General features: G+C 42.3%; 1 protein-coding gene across 1 annotated transcript in view; it reads left to right on the forward strand.

The window, feature by feature from the left end:
- The first annotated feature begins 711 nt into the window (after positions 1 to 711).
- Positions 712 to 19794, forward strand: part of LOC124776029 (proline-rich protein 2-like) — a 48949-nt gene continuing 29866 nt past the window's right edge. The window contains exon 1 of the mRNA XM_047250868.1: positions 712 to 900. Coding sequence (XP_047106824.1) covers positions 712 to 900 — 189 coding nt within the window. The remainder of the gene's footprint in view (positions 901 to 19794) is intronic.

Below are 19794 nucleotides of genomic sequence, written 5' to 3' on the forward strand. Positions count from 1 at the left end.
AATGTGATAAACAATCTGTGGAAAACTGTTTCAATTGCAGCTGCCATTGAGTTCACTACCATTGCCGTGAGTGGAATGTTGTACAAGCTGTTAGCACTGCCCGCTAGCTTCTTTAACCTCCAGTGAGCTATTTGTAGTTGTCTTAAACGTTCATTCATTTCGTAGAAGTTGCTGTAAACAGAAGTCGAAAAAACATTGCACCAACGGGGCTTATGGAAGCAAATGTCGCTTACATAAAGAGGTGGTGAGCGATAAATATTTGGCACGGGTTCACCGTTCAGTATTTGTTGAAAGAAGTTCGCAAGTTTAGTGTTAATGAAACGAAATCTGCGTCTGAGAATGAAAACCAGGAGCACGAACTGGCTAACGTACAACGCCGTGATTAATTCGGACACAGTGTGCACGGCGAAATCGAGGCTGAGGGCAGCCCAAGAGCACGAGTGTGCGACTTGTAACACAAACACGGACGATACGGTGACGACCGCCCAGATCCTGTCAGCGCGTCGACCAGCCCCAGAGTCCGACTGGAGGAGGCTGTCGATATCCCGCAGCTCGTGGACGAGCGAGATGAAGCGCGGACTGCGGGCAGCGAGTGAGCTGACCAGGCAGGAGGTGGCTGCTGCGTGGTTCACCAGCACTCGGAGCATCAGACTTGTGGAACTGGTCGGGAAACGAAGGACATCGGGATCTGAGTTGTAGCCAATCACCACGATGGTTGCCAGCGCCAGTATAAAAACCAGCCAGGCAGCTGAGCATGCGCGGGAGATGGGGCCCAACCACCGCGCACCAGTCTCATGGTATGGCGGGACCCCCAACGCCAGCGACGCCACGTACAGTGGACGCAGCGTCTGCAACGGGCTGAACTCGCTCTCCGCTCCCCGTGGTGTAGAGGATGATATCGTCTGCAAAATAAAATAACAGTTTTAAATACACCAGAGAGCCGAAGAAGCTGGTACACCTGCCTCATACCGTGCAGGGCCCCCGTGAGCATGCAGAAGTGCCGCAACACCACTTGGCATGGACTCAACTAATGTCCGAAGTAGTGCTGGAGGGAACTGACGCCATTAATCCTGCAGGGCTGTCCATAAATCCGTAAGAGCACGAGGGGGTGGAGATCTCATTTGAACAGCATGTTGCAAGCCATCCCAGATATTCTCAATAACGTTCATGTCTGCAGACTTTGGTGGCTAGCAGAAGTATGTTCCTGGAATCACTCTGTAGCAATTGTGGACCTGTTCGACGTCGCATTGTCCTGCTGGAATTTCCCAAGTCCATGGGAATGCACAGTGGACATGAATGGATGTAGGTGACCAGACAGGATGCAACGTACGTGTAACCTGTCAGAGTCGTATCTAGACGAATCAGGGGTCCCACATCACTCCGACTCCATATGCCCCACACCATTACGGAACCTCCACCAGTTTGAACAGTCCCCAGCTGACATGTAGAGTCCATGGATTCAACTGGTTGTCTCCATACCCGTACACGTCCATCCGCTCGATACAATTTGAAACGAGACTCGTCCGACCAGGCAGCGTGTTTCCAGTCATCAACAGTCCAATGCTGGTGTTGATGGGCCCAGGCCAGATGTAACGCTTTGCGTCATGCAGTCATCAAGGGTACACGAGTGGGCCTTAGCCTCCAAAAGCCCATACTGATGAAGTTTCGTTGAATGGTTCGCACATGGCACTGGTTGATGACCTAGCACTGAAATCTGCAGTGACTGCAGACGGGTTGCACTTTGGTCACCTTGAACAATTCTCTTCAGTCGTCGTTGGTCCCGTTCGTGTAGAATCTTTTTCCGGCTGCAGAAATGTAGGAGATTTGATGTTTTACCGGATTCGTGATATTCACAGTACACTCGGGAAATGGTGGTACGGGAAAATCCCCACTTCATCTAACAAATGCGCCAGACGCTTGTTACCCTATGTAGGTGTTGCCGACCGCAGCGCCATATCCTGCCTCCTTACATATCGCTGTATTTAAATCCGTGTGCCTACACCAGTTTCTTTGGCACTGCAGTGTATGTGAAATAAAATATGTTTATGACTTTAAAAAGCTCACATGGACATATTTCATACCACATGGACATGTAACCTTCAGCACTGACTTAGGGAAGGTGGAGATAAAACCCTCACCGAGTTTTTAAGTGCTCTACCTTTTATTCACAATTCGCAATCATGGAAACAACTGCTGATTGAAACTGGAGATATTCAAAAATTGACGGAAAAACTAGGTTCTTCCATCGTAATTCAGACAGTGCACAAAATCACGTATCCTTATTGCACAGAATATCTTAGAACTCAGAAGTAAGCTTAATGAGTTGCTTATTTGTGTTGAAGAATTAGAGCTGAGCAAACCAGCTGTTATAATCTGCCACTCTGAACATCATGTGACCAGTGGTATAGATGCGTTAAGTGTTAAAGGACTCAAGTTAGCCTCTTACTTCTGTAGTGAAAACATGGAGAAAGGAGGAGTTGTCACATTTGTCAGAAACTGTTTTGGTTTCAAGAATATCCATACTTAAATTTTGTTCAGAGCATCACTTACAAGCGTGTCCAACATAAGTGCCATTTCACAATAAGTCTTTTATAATAGTAAGATTTGCAGAATACCTTCAGGGAACTTTAACCTCTTCATAAAATATCTGGAAGTTCTGTTGTCCCATCTCACAGTAAAAATCAAGGAAATAGTGGTTGCTGATGACTGTAGCGTAGGTTTATTGAAATGCTCCGTCAGTGAACAGTTATTGCCATCAGTAATACTGTCATTCAATTTAATTCCTACTGTGAATTGCATAGAAGCTTTGAGACTGCTATTGATAATATCTTTGTAGACAAATCTAGGAAAAAAGTCGTATCACAAAAACGATAGTAAATGACCTTTCTTATCGTGACATGTAGCAAATTGTGTTAAAAGTTGTAATTTCTCAGGATAAACTATATATTAAATAAGTCACATATTGAGAATTTAGGAGATTGCTCAAAGACATGAACTGGATAGATGTATACAATACTTACGACTCAAATGGAAAATACAAAGCACTTATTACTAAAGTTACTTCCTCTTTTGAAAATTGTTTCCCTTAAATGTAACTCAAATCAAACAGAAGTCTAAAAATAAACCATGGGTTACCGAATATATAAATATACCATATGGTACAAGAAGGAGACTGTATCTACTATCTAGGAACAGCTCTGACGTTCGAATTGTAATGCATTACAAAGAATACAGCAAAATATTGAAGAAAAAGATAACTACATCAGGCAACAAAATAAAAACTATGTAGGACACATTGAAGACAGAGCCAAAAAGGAAGAACAACAGATAGCTCTAAAAATAAATAAGACTTTGGTAACAAGTGTATGTGGTGTTGTATGCCTTTTAAATAAGTACTTTTTTTTTCTAATATGACAACTTGGGGTTATTGGGTTCGGAAACAGTGCAGTGGTGTGTCTAAGACCAGTCCTTAGAAATAACTTCAGTAAAATGACACTCCCGTCTCCCATAGAAGTAGCATCCATTGTAAAATCCTTAAAATGTAAGTGTTCTAGTCGTTACACTGACATATCAATGAAGTTGATCAATCAGTCTCATTCGAGGTAAGTTGTATTTTAAGCTATTTGTGTAATCAATCTCTTATCAGAAGAACATTTCCATACCAGCTAAAATATGCTGAAGTTAAGCTCCTTTACAAAGAAGGGGATGAAGAGATACTATCAAACCATGAATAAATCTTATTTTTGCCGACTTTCCAAAACTATTTGGAAAGGTTGATTTAAGTGTCTCCTTAAGCATCTGACTGCAAATAATGTATTGTCCAAGTCACAGTTTAGGTTCCTTAATGGTTCCAATATAGAGAACGCTGTTTACATGTGTAGTGAGAAGGCATGTAATTCATTAGCTAACAAATTAGAGGCTACTAGAATTTTCTATGATCTTTCAAAAGTCTTTGACTGTGTAAACCGCAGGATTCCCATAAGTAAATTATAATATTATGTTGTCGCTGGCAATGCTGTGAAATGATTCCAGTCGTACCTAACCAACAGGAAATAAAGGTATCATTCTGAAATACATGTGCAGTATGCAGTCAATCTTAATCTGATTGGGAATTAATTATGTGTAGTGTTCCACAAGGTACCATTTTGTGCCCATTGCTTATTGTTGTTTACTTTGATGACCTCTCGTCTGTTACATTGCCATATCCAAAGTTGTTTTGTTTGCAGATGATAGAAACATTGTGATAAGTAGAAAGTCAAGTACAGATTCATAAAAGGACGCTAATCAAATTTTCACTGACATTAATAAATGGTTGAAAACTAATTCACTGTTGTAGCGGCACCACCGTTTAAGATAGGAAAAACTATTCAGTGCAATATTTCTAACTGCACCAGTTACAGCCAGGTGCAGACCTGTTGACAGTATGTTACGCTTACCAGCGGTTTCGAAGTAGAATGGAGGCCACAGGGTCGTAGAACCATTGGAAAGAGTAAATGCGGTGGTTTGCATGGCGCAAGTTATAGACAGAAGGGGCCCACTTGTCCAACCTAGGTGTTATGAGTACATGGCCTGGAGCAGCGTGTTAGCAAAACAGAGGTGCACAGCCTTGTATAAATAGGTGCCAGTTTTCTAATGAGGGGGATTCAAGTGTGGCAGCTCTCCTGGACAGCGGGCATGTCACACTGCTGGCTACACGCAGCAGCAGATGAGGTGCCAGCATTCCAGTTCAAAGCGGGTCACTGGTTCAACCCCCTGTGGCAAACGTGGGGTCCATAGCCAGCCAGCAGTGTGCCATTCGACGACTCGCTACGCCGGGCAGTCTTGTTGGCTCCCAAGACACAACGGAGGCATCCCGAGGCAAGGGCTCAGATCTGGCTATCAGATCGCTGGTGCTTGTTGTCCCCCGCGATCTTAACCACAACGGCGAACAGGCATGTAGCGGGCCACCCTGCAGCTCACAGCGAGCAGTGCTGAGGCAACGGGGATGAAGGCTGCTGAGTCGGCTGCTGGCACATCCTGATGTCGTCAAACACCACTGGCATGCCACATCACATTGCATGGGTCACTGAGGTAGCCTTTCGTGTCAAACTGTTTTGCAGACAGCGAAGTGACGTCCTCGGCATTGTGGGACCCTGTGACGCAAACAGAGGGTAACGTGGCACTGTAGCTGGGCATAATAAAGTACTTGAAGAACACGGCCGAGTTTTAATCCTGACAGTTTCCATCCACGTTCAACATTCCTCCACCACACGCCAACATCTACATTTGTCAGTGGCAGCTACATTTGGTGCCAGAATAGTAGGCATGGTCTGTACAGTACGACGTTTGAGCTCACTGCCTGCATTACAGTCAAAAAATGCAGTGAGTGCTGACCAATTTTTCTTTTTGAGTGTTGGACGTATTCTTTCTTTTCGTTGCCAGAGTAAGGGGTAGTGTGTTTGGGGATGAAAGATATTTTTGTGGCATTTAATTACTTTAATTTGTATCCTCCTATTACATCATCACATAAAACGTAAGATGAGACACTGAGCTGTAGGAAGTCACTTTATTTTTGTAGTTTAATCTTTTGTCACTGTGGGAGTTTATAGGTTGAAATGGCACTAACTGGGAATGGGAACGAAGCAACACAATGGCAGAGTCAGGGACACAGAGTGTGTGGGAACCAGAAACAGTATGGATTTTGTTGGGAAAGGTAGCACAATTGACAGCAGACAATACGCACTTGAGAAGTGAATTAACATCTAGGAGTGAGCGGGAAAACGCATCTGATCAGTCGTTGTTTCCTATGGTGCCACAGCAGGAGATTGATCCAGCTGCCGTGAGTTTGAACATTCCGGTCTCTGGCAAGACATCTGAGAAAGTGTGTTCGTTTGTGGAGGACTTGGAAACTTCAGCTGTGATTAATGGTTGATCTGATGAACAGTTGTTACATGTAGCCAAGATTAGATTAACGGGTGAAGTGAAGACATATGTAAGGCTTTCTCAGGCCTTAAGGAAGACAGGACAGTTTAAGCAGCTGAAGGAGGGGCTTTTACAGAGGTACAGAATAGCGATCAGTACTTTAGGGAGAGGTTGAGTACGATGACGAAGAGACAGGGGAAGACAGTAGGGACATTTGCGGACAGAACAAGAGAAATTAACGAGTATACTTACAAGTTGGGTCAGAGGGATGAAGTAAATGGTGTTCTGTTACAGGAGGCCGAGCAAAACACACTTCATGTATTTTTGAGGGGATTACCGGCGCATATGGAGTGGAAAGTGCGTGAAGGGACTCCGAAAGATTTGCATTTGGCCATTCAGCTGGCCATCCAATGTGAGGAAATAGACGTGGCAACGGGGGTACATGATAATCGGACAGTGTTTACAGTAGATGTAATATGTTATGAGTGTGGTCATATGGGACATGTGCAGAGGAAATGTACCCAGTCACCCTGAAATAGAGGAAGGGGTAGAAATCAGCAGCGTGGAGGGTGGAGTAGTGGAGTTAGTAGAGGTGGACAATTTTTAAATGGCAGAGAGGGTCCAAGACCCACCTAAGGGAGCTCTCGTTTAATTTCAATGCTACAAATACGTATGCAGAGGTGGTGGTAGGATCCATAGGAACTAAAAAGCTTAAGACTTTGTTGGACACAGGGGCGCAAGTATCAGTGGCTACTAAGATTTTAATGAGATGAAGGAAGTTAGACCCACCACGTTGTAGGTTGCGTGGAGTGGGGGATAAGAAGGTCACACCTTTGGAGTCAGTGACAGTTAACTTTCGTATAGGGAAAGTCCGATTTGATGCATGCATGGAGATAGTAGCAAGGGTAACCGAGGGCTACGACATGATCCTAGGAGTAGATTTCTTGCATCAACATCATGCCAAAATTGGCTTGGACAATGAACTGTGGAACTTGGTGAAATGTTGTTTCAGCTAGGGGAAACTGTTGTCAATGCAGAGCTGCCACGAGGGGCATTCAACGAAACGACAATTAAGGCTTAATTCTCATGAGTGTGTGCCTAGTGAATTAGGGCTTAATTCTCATGAGTGTGTGCCTAGTGGCACCGGGAAGTCGCTTCGGGTAAGTGTGGAGTCAAATCTACCCGTGGGTATGGTGTGTGTTATTGGACCATTGGAGGATAATGGAGCTTTGGATACATCAGGCTGTTCTGTGAAACGGAGTATTGTACGCTTACAAGAGGGAAACGACAGGCGAGTAGTCCACGTGAACGTGGATAATTTTAGAGCTGTAGACGCGAATTTGGGAAAAGGAGTGTTAGTAACGAATTTGGATGTGCCAAATGATGAAGACTGGTGTTCGAGAGGTAGAAGTAGTGATCAACCACTAACTCGATAGAACTGCATTGCGTAACAAAGTTAAGCATTTAGAAGGAGGAAGAGAGCATATGGAAGAATTTTGTGGGAATTTAAGGATTTGTTTCTTCTGTGATGGTCATTGCCAGCAACTCCATTCCTGCAACACAGGATACCAACAGGGAATGAAACATCTGTTTACTGTAAACCATACATAATACAGAAGGTATTTGCTGCCGATTGTGGAGAATTTCATTGATCAGCAGCTTGCAGACTGTATTATAGACCATAGTAATGGTTGCTGGGGATCGGGCTTAGTCGTTGTGCCTAAAAAATCTATGGATGGAACTGAGAAAAACAAGTTCCGTTGTGACTACCGATACCTCAATAATAAGGCAGTAACGGATGCATACCCCCTTCCAAACATATAAAAGACTTTGGATCACTTAGGTCAGTGCCAGTACTTTTCTACGATGGATTTGACAAATGGTTACCATCAGTTAGAGGTGGCTCCAGAGGATCGTCCAAAAACTACTTTCTCTACTCCTGGAGGCTATTACCAGTACATCAGAATGCCATTTGGTTTGGAAAACGCTCTGGCAACGTTTCAGGGGTTGCTAGACAGTGTGTTGAGGGGTTTGAAACCACCGCAGTGTCTTGTTTATTTGGATGATATTATAGTCTTTTCAAGTAGTATGGCCGGCCGAAGTGGCCGTGCGGTTAAAGGCGCTGCAGTCTGGAACCGCAAGACCGCTACGGTCGCAGGTTCGAATCCTGCCTCGGGCATGGATGTTTGTGATGTCCTTAGGTTAGTTAGGTTTAACTAGTTCTCAGTTCTAGGGGACTAATGACCTCAGCAGTTGAGTCCCATAGTGCTCAGAGCCAAGTAGTATGGAGCAACATAGACAGCGGTTAAGGGAAGCCTTTATGAGGTTAAGAGCAGCTCGTTTGACGTTGAGCCTGGGGAAGTGTCATTTTGCATTGGAAGAGGCGAAATATTTAGGTCACATCATCAGTAAGGATGGAGGGCGAACAGATCCGAGGTTAGTACAGGTTGTAAGGGATTTTCGGGATCCAAAAACAAGGAATTGCAAACATTCATCGGAATTTGCAGTTTCTATCGAAAGTTCGTGAAGGGTATTGCAGATATTGGACAACCATTGACGTGATTGTTACGGAAGGGTGTGAAATTTGTGTGGACAGAAGAGTGACAAAAAGCGTTTGACAAACTGAAAGAAGTGTTAACATCAAGTCCAGTTCTTGTGTTTCCAGATTTTGAAAAGGAATTTATTGTAGCATGCGACGCATCGAATCAAGCATTAGGTTGTGTTCATAGTCAGGAAATTGATGGAAAAGAGCATCATGTAGCCTATATATATAGGCAGTTGAATGCAGCAGAAAGGAATTGCTCAACAACAGAGCGGGAGATGCTTAGTGTAATCTATGGAACTATATATTTTAAATGTTATTTATATGGGAGAAGATTTTGGGTAATGAAAAATCATGCCATGTTGAAGTGGTTGTTGGGGTTGAAGGACCTGTCCACTAGACTCGCTAAGTGGGCTGTGAGGCTTAGTGAATTTGACTACGAGGTGCTGAACAAGCCTGAGAAGAAGCACAGTAATGCGGATGCACTGAGCAGAAAGGTGGCAAAAGTAGAAGTCATAGGTTATGACCTAGCAGTATGGCAAGAATTACAGGATGCTGACAACGATTGTAAATTTTATCAGAGACATCCACAATTTAACATGTATGATAGTCTTCTGTGCAGGGAAATGAAGTTAGGGCCAGTGGTAGCAGTGCCACCGAAGCTGGATTAGTATGTCAAAAATTGCATAGCATGTGCACAGAGAGCAGCTTTGAGTCAGAAACGGATACAGCTACAACGATTGCCGGAAGCGACATGTCCATTTTCTATGTTGGGAATTGATGTCTTAGGACCTTTCAGTTGGAAACCATATGGAACAGATTCATTCTGACAATAATAGGCCATTTTTCGAAGTATGAGGAGATGGTCGCTATGCAAAATCAACAGGCAGCAATGGTTGCGCAAGCGTTAATAAACAACCGGATTTTGAAGCTTGGTGTACCAGAGACAATAATTACTGACCAAGGGACCAACCTCATGTCGGATTTAATGAAGGAACTGTGTTAATTGTTGAATGTAAAGAAGCAGAGGACGAGTGTGTTGCATCCACAGGTGAACGAAAGGACAGAACATGTACACATAACAGTAGCGAAGACGCTATGTTTTTATGTGGATTCTCATCACCATCAGTGGGACGAGTATTTGAAGAATATCGTATGCGCATACAATGCAAAAATCCATACCAATACCGGTTTGTGTCCGTTTGAGGTAGTGTACAGGCGAAAAATGCCATCACCAGTTGATTTAGTGAAGCTACAGAAAGGAAGGACCAGTGAATCTGTACGTCAATTCACGAGGACAACTCGGGATGTTTGTAAATGGGTACAAAAGGCGAATACAAAGGCTTTGAAAAGGCAGGAAGATGCAGAAAGTTTACCGTAGCATACAGTGGGGCAACGGGTAATGCTGTCCTGCTCATATACGCCAAAAGGGAAAATGAAGAAGTTCATGACGAGGTATCAATGGCCATACCAAGTAGTTGAAAACACATCCCCCATTAATGGTAAGCTTCAGCTGCCAACTAGAACAACGATAGTACACATTGGGTGGTTGTGGCCATTTAAGGGTTGTCCAGATGTGATTCCAGGCATGTCACAGGAAGAGAAAAGGAAGAAAGAGAAAGTGGAGACAGGTGTTAAGCGCAGGGAAAACCAGGATGATAGAGTACAGCATGGTGTACCGTATGGTTTGTGATCCATAAAGTAGTAGAATATTCGTAGTTTTTGTTTTCTTGTTAAGTATCATTGGGTTTGTGTAAATTAATTAGGCACTGTATTTTCATATGTTGTTTGTGTATTTGAGTATTGTGAGCCTGCTGTGGACAGCAGTCCCTTTGAAGGGGGAGGAAGGATGATGGTGATCCCCGTCTTCAGGTCAGTGAAAAGGGGAGCGGAATTATAATCAATGGAACTGTGTGTAACATAATAGGACCAACCTTCCAACTGCCAGCGTCAATTTCAGGAGTCACGCAACATAGCTGTACTGGCCAGAAGCAACTACAAAGTTTCTGCTAAGACAGAATCTGACCTTGTTAAATCAAACTCTGGAGTCAGGTCTGTTGAGATTGGTAAACCAGGTCATTTCAGAACAAGAGGGGCAATATCAGCCAAACAGCGTGTGCAGCGTGTCGCTCAATATAGGGAAAGTAAATGACAAGTAATGATCGTGTTGAGCACCTATGTGCCAAGTGCTTTGTTGTTTGTTGTTTTCATTCTGATCAGGTGGAGAGTCATTCCAAGAGGGAACCGACGTTAGTCCAGTTCCCAGTGGACTGGATACCGAGGCCATAAGACAGGTAGGTAAGGGGTTGACCGAGCATTAAGTGGAGTGGTCATCCAGTAAAGCATTTTTCCGTTTTGTTTCTTGTAATGTATTTTAAGAGGACTAGACCACATCTAAGTTTTCTAATAGTAGTAGTAAATGTGTCATATGTACGTGATGACCCAAACCAATTTAAGAGTAGTTAGTGGTCGACCCGAGGACCATGTCTTTCCGAAGGGTGGAATAATGTAGCAGGAGCACTGTTTGAGATAGGAAAAAGTTAGATTCGGTGCAATATTTCTGAGCACACAAGTTACAGCCAGGCGCAGGCCTGTTAACAGTAAGTTACGCTTACCAGCGGTTGCGAAGTAGAATGGAGGCCACAGGATCGTAGAACCGCTGGAAAGAGTAAACAGCAGTTTGCAAGTCGCACGTTATAGGCAAAAGGGGCCCAAACTGTGTGTTATGAGTACATGACTCGGTGCAGCGCATTAGCAAAACAGAGGTGCTCACCTGCGTATAAATAGGTGCCAGGTTTTTAACGAGGGGGATTCAAGCGTGGAAGTTCTCCTGGACGGCAGGGCATGTAACACCACTGACTACACACAGCAGCAGATGGGGCGCCAGCGATCCAATGCATGGTGGGTCACTAGTTCGACCCTCTGAGGCCAATGTAGGGTCCATAGCCAGCCACCAGCGGACCACTCGACAGCTCGCTACCGCGGGCAGTCTTGTTGGTTCCCAACACACACCGGAGGCATCCTGAGGCGAGGGCTGAGATTTGGCTATCAGATCGCAGGCACTTGTTGTCCCCCGCTATCTTAACCCTGAGACGGCGAACAAGCATGCTGCGGGCCGCTCTGAGGCTTCCAGCGAGCGGCACTGAGGCAACCACCTCCATCTGATAGGCGCTGGTCATGCATGGTTGTTCACATATTTGCGCGGGTTCAGTGACATCTCTGCGCAGTCAAAGGGACTGTGTCTGTGATACAATATCCACTGTCAACGTCTATCTTCAGGAGTTCTGGGAAGAGGGGTGATGCAAAACTTTTTTTGATGTGTTTATAAGATTTAATGATGGGACAAAATTACTTGCACTTTTTTCGAAAATTCATGTACTGAACATCCTAAGTACATTCGCTTTCCCACTTCCTGCATGACGGACCCAATGACACATTATGCGGAAGCTACTTTTGCCCTTGAGTTTTGTACGGCAGTGTACTAATGATGAATTCTTCTGTCACCGCTTAGATTCTCCTCGAAGGCATCATTACAGTACAAGTATTTAACCGTCGACGTAGCCGAACAGGTGGAAGAAGCGATGCAGAGATGAAGGTTTTTATATTCTTTGAGCGTTCTATTATGAGTTGAATGAGCGGAGGAGAAGAGGAGCTGTGACAACGGGCCTCAATGAACTTTTTAGATTCCTATTGTAATCTGTGGATATATGTTTATTCAGAATCGTGCCTGATGATCACTCACAAAGATTTATTCACTATCGTGTCTGATGTTCGGTCGAGAGAGGCATAAATAATAATGTTATCTGTGTTTTGGAGCTTTCAACAGGAGCTCTTCCAAGTACACAGTATTCAGCAGCAAACGATGTGGCTCACAGTACGCGTATTCTGAGGATTATAGTGTAACATATCTTTTCTGGAAAACACACATCGGCTTAGTGATGGTACCTATTATGAGCACCAGCGCCATTTTTCCAGGTTCTGGGCGACGGAAACTATTCTCCGGCCTAGAGATACCAGACGAGCCTTCCTTTAATCCGAATAAATGTGTGGTGGTTTCAGCTGATCCTACTGGTCTCAAAGGCGAGTCATTTTCACGGTGTAGCTGGTGTTTTCTAATACTCTTTGGGAAACAAATAGCGGAAAGTGTTGTTAGGTAACAGTGCCTTACAGCGATTACTATGACCGTTAGCAGGAAACGGCGAACTGCAATGCATTTATTCATTGTATAATAGCTTATGACGTCATGATCGCATAAATATACATAAAATATTCACGTTACCAGCATCAGTAGCTGCGACCTTCAGATGTGAAAAATAGGCTTAAAAGCTTCGTAAGTACAGGGTTCCCTAGAAGGAATGGTCAATATTCAGGAACATAATAGGAACGATCATTTGAAGCAAAATTCTTCGTATGGATATATGACCCATTTCGAATGGTTTCCGACGTAGAACCCATTTAATGTGCTTTTTTATTCAATACATTATGAGGTTGTACATGGACTCATGTGCAATATGCGTTTTGTAATGTATCATTCAAAGAATACGTATTTGTAGCACATTCATCTCTAAGCATTAATGTAAACGTCAAATACAGCTGTCGTACAGCTCACAATAGTTCTTCGAATGTCCCACAGCCAATTTCAATGCATTTGTGCACTCTTTGGAGAACATGTTATATTGCTTGTCTGAGTGTCTCTGTACGTTCCCTAACGATGGCAGCAGTCCGTAATGCGAACTAAACAGTTCATTTCACGTATTCACCTTTACTTTACACACCTCAGACCTCATTCAACCACACAAATAAAGATCCATAGAGTGAGATCTGGCGAACTTGGTGGCCAGTTAGTTGTATTACCATGACCTATCCAGCAATTAGGGTAAGTGAAGTTGAGATGTTCCCTGACACATCTGCTAAAATGTGGAGGGGCTACGTCATTCTGGAAATACATTGCGGTCCACATGGTCAAAGGAACGTCCTCAAGGTGTTCAACTGACTAATTTTCCAAAAAATGCAAGTAATTCTGTCCCGCCTTTCGTTCTTCTAAAACGATTCGACATATCAACATGTTACCGTTCATGCTGCACCAACCAAAGATCGAATAACGATCTTGGAAATTGGTTTCCGCCGTGGAGTGTTGGTTTTTCTGGGACCATTTGTGATTATTATGTGTGTATTTAATTCCAGTCCGCATAAATGTGCTTTCATCAGTGAAGAGTATTAATAGAAACAAATGACGATTGTAATTTTGCCATTGTCGTAATTCAAGTCATGTGGCATTGTCGTCAATTTTCTACATATTGTATGTGAAATGGGTACAACTTTTCCGCATATAGTTTTCGCCATCAAGGTGTTCGTTGGACTATCATACGTGCAGAAAGTCGCCGTGTGCTAATAGTAGGAGTACATAGTAGGACTACCCTGCACTATTCCAACGACGTACTGCTGTTTCTTCACAACTTCACAATTTGTTTAACTATACGCTCAGAAAAAATGGGACTTCGAAGAAAACCTGTTTCAAGCAACTTGCTAAACATTTTGGTAAACACTCTACGATCAGGAAATCGAGGTGACAGAAATTGCCGAAGGTATTCTTCGATATTAGTTGGAGCACTACCATCGCCGAAGCCGTAAACGTAGGCCATATTTGCATATTCAGCATTAGCAACATTCTGCGTGTGTGCCACTTCAGCCACCACGTGTAGAAAGACAGTTAACCAATATTTTTTCTCTGATACTCTTTCAATGCCTCGCACTACATCGCTCACAACACATCATAGATAACGAGCTTATTTGACGGCAGAAAGATATCGCAAGCAAAGAGGTTGAAAACTATGAGGTAGGTCGGGTGAGTAGACACATAAGTGCGCCGTTAGCCCAAAAACAAATGTGTTCCCTCTCGGAAACCATTCGGAATAGGGCGTATGTACATATGAAGTTTTTTGCTTCAGATGAGCCTGCCTGTCACGTTCCTGAACATTGACCAACCCTCCTGGGATACCCTGTACAAAGAAACTACTACGAAAGACGCTTTAACATTGGAGCGATGTTGTACCTCTCGAGGTTTACAGGCCAAAGTGCATAAACGTGCGATATCCGCGTCAGTCAGCAAGGATAAGTTTGTAAGTCCCTTACCTGTTTCGTCATCTCAGCGCTCCAGTCGCAGTTTATCGACACTCACGGAGAACTGTTCTGTGTATGTTGGGTTCTCAGTGTATCGCTGTTTCCTAGCAACATCATGGACAAGTTCTCCAGTTACAAGAAACATGTCACATTAAAAGCAATTTCCTGATTGCTACCGTCACGGGTTCTCTCTCATCGATTGATGGCGTTCAGCTGCTCGCTTACTTCTTCCCAAACAGAAGATAGCAAAAACCATTTCTCACCTGGTCGGAAAGCTTACCCTGCAAGTAATCAGCTCCGAAACATCTTCCTTCAATTTTCGCATAGACAAATGAAATGAAATGATCGTATGGCATTGTTGGCCGGGAGACCCCATGCGGGGAAGTTCGGCCGCCGTATTGCAAGTCCTTTTCAGTTGACGCCACTTCGGTGACTTGCGAGTCAATGATGATGAAATGATGGTGAAGAACACACAACACCCAGTCATCACGAGGCAGAGAAAATCCCTGACCCCGCCGGCAATCGAACCCAGGAACCCATGCGCGGGGAGCGAGACTTCTACCGCAAGACCACGAGCTGCGTACTTCGCTTGGACAGTAAATAAACCTTTAAAATTTGAAGTTTTAACTGTCATATAAATTTGCCCATCTCATACCTTACTACGAACAAGAACGGGTGCGTTGTAGGAAATCTTAATTAGTGAACTTGTAACCTCCCCACAAAATTCTTTCACATTTAGTATAACCTCAAAACAGAAAAATTCCTAAACCTCTCAACAGTAAAAATTATAATTATGTCGTTCACATTCAGTGTAACGTCCCAACAAAATAATTTCCGTAACCTGGTAATAATACAATGTAACTAACCTCTCAATTAAATTGTCATCACTTATAACTTTTCAATAATTGGCTGTGAATTTAACCTGGTAAATTTTGGACGTCAGCAGTGCTGCGTCATGGCCCTGAAAGATCATTCTGAATAAAAAAGAGAAAAATTCTTACCTCAATGAAGTCGCCGGATAACGCATATAAATCTGCTCTTACAATAAATTTTTCTGGCACACCCCTGTGCAATGCTGGCCGATAGATTTGTCATTTATGAAAGGGAAACAACTGATTTTTCTTTTGCAATAATCGGGATGATCATGGATTGGAGAAATTAGTAAATTCTTTAAATTGAAATGAATGGTTGTTAAAATTACTTTATATGAGAAAGATTATTATTATGACTTTTTAAAACATTTACATTGGACTTCCGATAACATTACTACATATGCGGGAGGCTGCTTTTTTACCTTATACAATAATCCTGATGCCCCGACATCGCTGCACCGCGACCAGCCCAGCCAACACGATACACCAGACCAGACCAGAGCAGACTCCAGACTAGCAACAACTTACTGCTACAGCTACACAGTTCCTACTGCAGTCAACACTGCTCTCTGGTCAGAGATTCTCTTATACCTTGCATATCGCAGGCAGTGCATGAGCAATACATCGATATTACATCTGCTCGGACCTCTTACATAACCCTCCACTGGGGGGGGGGGGGGGGGGGGGAGGGAGGGGGGGGCAAAATTTTGGCAGCGATGCTGAGTCAATTGGACTTGCCATGAGCAACAAATTTTTCTATAATCTACTTAATTAACTAAGTCTGCAGTCACAGAGTCTATACATGTATATAAGTGCAGAACATGAAATGAAATAGAGTGCACATGCACTGAGTACAGAACATATCAAGAAATGACAAAATGTATACGCAATGAGTACAAAACATATTAACAAATGACATAAAGTGCACACGCACTGTATATATTTTTACCATTTTACAAGAAATAGGAAAGGAATGGGAAGGATTGCATCATGGTTGTAGCACAGTAGGTTGCACGTAGCTGCACTGAAAGTCCATATCTTTCTACAGAAGCACAACACCAAGTGAGACAATCTGAAGTTCTCTTCCCTGAAGTATTAATCAGTGTAGCCAAGACAGTGAAATGTTGTATTAATATTCAATGTTATCATTTTTGGTAGTACATTAGGTACACCAAACAGTGGGACCACAATAACATCTCCATCGTTCAAGGTGGTGGACAGCATGATGTGTCAACACCACATTCTTGCAGAATCCATACTCTTTCACCAACGTAGAATTAGTGCAAAAAACCAAATATAGTGCTACATGATCATGAGGATGGACAGGACAAACGGATATTGCAGTAATTTCTCGTAATTAGGTCAGAAGGTGAAAGGCATTAAGTCTTATGCTAGTCATCATTGAGAATTACACTAGTCTATCAACCGATTTGAGTAATTGTTGGCACTGATTGCCTAGTTACTAAACATTTCTGTACTATGTATGGAGTATTACAGAACATTATTCATAAGTCATCTGATTACAGTAAATATTGGCACTCATTGGCCAGTTACAAATCATTTTTATGCATTATTCATAAGTGATCACTCAAAGCAAGAGTTAATTAATGGCATAGCATTTACATAATTCATCTAATTATAGTAATCATTGTCACTCATTGGCCAGTTACAAACCATGTAGCAAGTATTGAATATTACAAAACACTATTCATAACTCATCTGATTGCAGTAATTATTGGCGCTCATTGGCCAGTTACAAAGTATTCATATCATTTTATAAAACATTATTCAGTATTATTCAGAAGTTATCATTCAAAATGAGAGTTAATTATTGGCATATCATTTACAGAGTATAACAAAAATATTATTTACAGAAATTATTGGCATAGCATTTATGCAGTATTACAAAACATCATTCAGTATTACTTAGAACTCATCATTCAAGTGACATAGGACATATTTAAAATGTAACACACTGTAACTATTACTCAAGGTCTGTGGTCCAATAATACATAGATATAATGGATTCAATACATCTGAGAAATTTGCATTATATTTAGAACTAGAAATATCTCCTAAACTAGTAGCATTATTTGGGACTGATAATACATTTTTTTTGTGCTAGCAATGCATTGCGTTGGGATCGATAATTAATTGCTGGGGCATGAAAATATTTGCTTTTGACTTATTGCTGAAAATAAGGATTAGTAACATCATTCGTCATGAGTCAGCTGTAGCAAGGTTATGAAACAAGCAGAGTATATGTGATCACATTCATGAATGACACACACAAATGGGTAAAAAAAATGCAAGTACTAGAACAGGTTTAATAACTAACTGCTTACAGCACATTAATTTCATGAATAGCTTCTCCTGGAAAAATACAAGATGGATTATTAAGCTGAAAGAAGAAACGCATATTATGCTGAAAAGTAGTGAACTTCGAATTAACAGGTAATGAAACGTGTACTCAGTATGTATGTACTCTAGCTATCCTTTCCAAAACATTCAGTCATTATACCATGTGACATAAGACATACTGTCAAAATGAACTGCAACAAATACTTAAATAACTACATAGCATCTCTTAACTAATAGTAAATATATAAACTTCATCATCATCCTCATCTGCAAAGAAAAACTTCATTATTCATATTACCATAACTTCATTACTTTCATCACCTGCAAAGAAAAACTTCATTATTCATATTAGCATCATCATTATCCTCATCTGCAAAGAAAAACTTCATTATTCATATTACCATTTACTTCATACAACTATTCATAGTATAGAGTTACTTATTTCTAGCATATTTCATCACTAAAACTAAGATGTGTAGTTCTATCTGACAGCCTACATCATTCGCCTCGTATACTGAAAGAAAAATAATTAGTTAAGACTGCTATCATACGATGTGTATAGTATATTCTTGTTAATGCTTGTTAATTCTGATCCATTTACTCTTCATGACAGGGTATTGCATTTTCTTTCGTTCATTCCGAAGGTGAAATTCCCATTTCATAGTAATCCACTGTGGTTTGTTTAAGTTATTTCTTTTACACGTTGTTGCTCTCTGAAAATGATGAATAAGGATTAATATCTTGCATTTAACTCATATACTCATTAGATAAAAACTTGTTTCTAGTGATACAATTAAGCATACAGCATAGCATGAGAGAAAACGTATTATGTCAAAAACATAGACAGTTTTCAATTGCAAAAAAAAATGTGCACAGAGTATCATAATGTAGTAGCAAAAAAAAAAATGTAAAATAGTCAAGATATTGAGATATCATAAGGAAAAATGTCAAAGTCAACTGGTGTTTGTTATATCTTAAAAATTTCGTAGTGCATACAAAGAAAACAGGAAAGCAATCATACATACACGAAAAATGGAAAATGTGCACGGTCTGATATATAACAAGAAAAGCGACCTGCTAACCTTACCTTGCCGGGCACTTGCCAGGAAAAAATATGATAATCATCAGTAAGTGTTCATATAAATATATTTGCATAAGTGGTCATATAGAAATCAGGAAATGGCATTACAGTGTGATAAATCACAAAGTATGTTCATTCAATAAAGGGTTTAATATTGGAGACATGGTGATTGCCCTTGCTTTTTCTGGTTCTCAAAGTTTCGACGTGTACCACATTGGGGTGAGGAATGCTGCGAATTCGATATGGACCTGCATATACACTCCTGGAAATTGAAATAAGAACACCGTGAATTCATTGTCCCAGGAAGGGGAAACTTTATTGACACATTCCTGGGGTCAGATACATCACATGATCACACTGACAGAACCACAGGCACATAGACACAGGCAACAGAGCATGCACAATGTCGGCACTAGTACAGTGTATATCCACCTTTCGCAGCAATGCAGGCTGCTATTCTCCCATGGAGACGATCGTAGAGATGCTGGATGTAGTCCTGTGGAACGGCTTGCCATGCCATTTCCACCTGGCGCCTCAGTTGGACCATCGTTCGTGCTGGACATGCAGAGCGCGTGAGACGACGCTTCATCCAGTCCCAAACATGCTCAATGGGGGACAGATCCGGAGATCTTGCTGGCCAGGGTAGTTGACTTACACCTTCTAGAGCACGTTGGGTGGCACGGGATACATGCGGAAGTGCATTGTCCTGTTGGAACAGCAAGTTCCCTTGCCGGTCTAGGAATGGTAGAACGATGGGTTCGATGACGGTTTGGATGTAATGTGCACTATTTAGTGTCCCCTCGACGATCACCAGTGGTGTACGGCCAGTGTAGGAGATCGCTCCCCACACCATGATGCCGGGTGTTGGCCCTGTGTGCGTCGGTCGTATGCAATCCTGATTGTGGCGCTCACCTGCA

Source organism: Schistocerca piceifrons, chromosome 2 (assembly GCF_021461385.2).
Source record: "Schistocerca piceifrons isolate TAMUIC-IGC-003096 chromosome 2, iqSchPice1.1, whole genome shotgun sequence".
Classification (NCBI taxonomy): Eukaryota; Metazoa; Arthropoda; class Insecta; order Orthoptera; family Acrididae; genus Schistocerca; species Schistocerca piceifrons.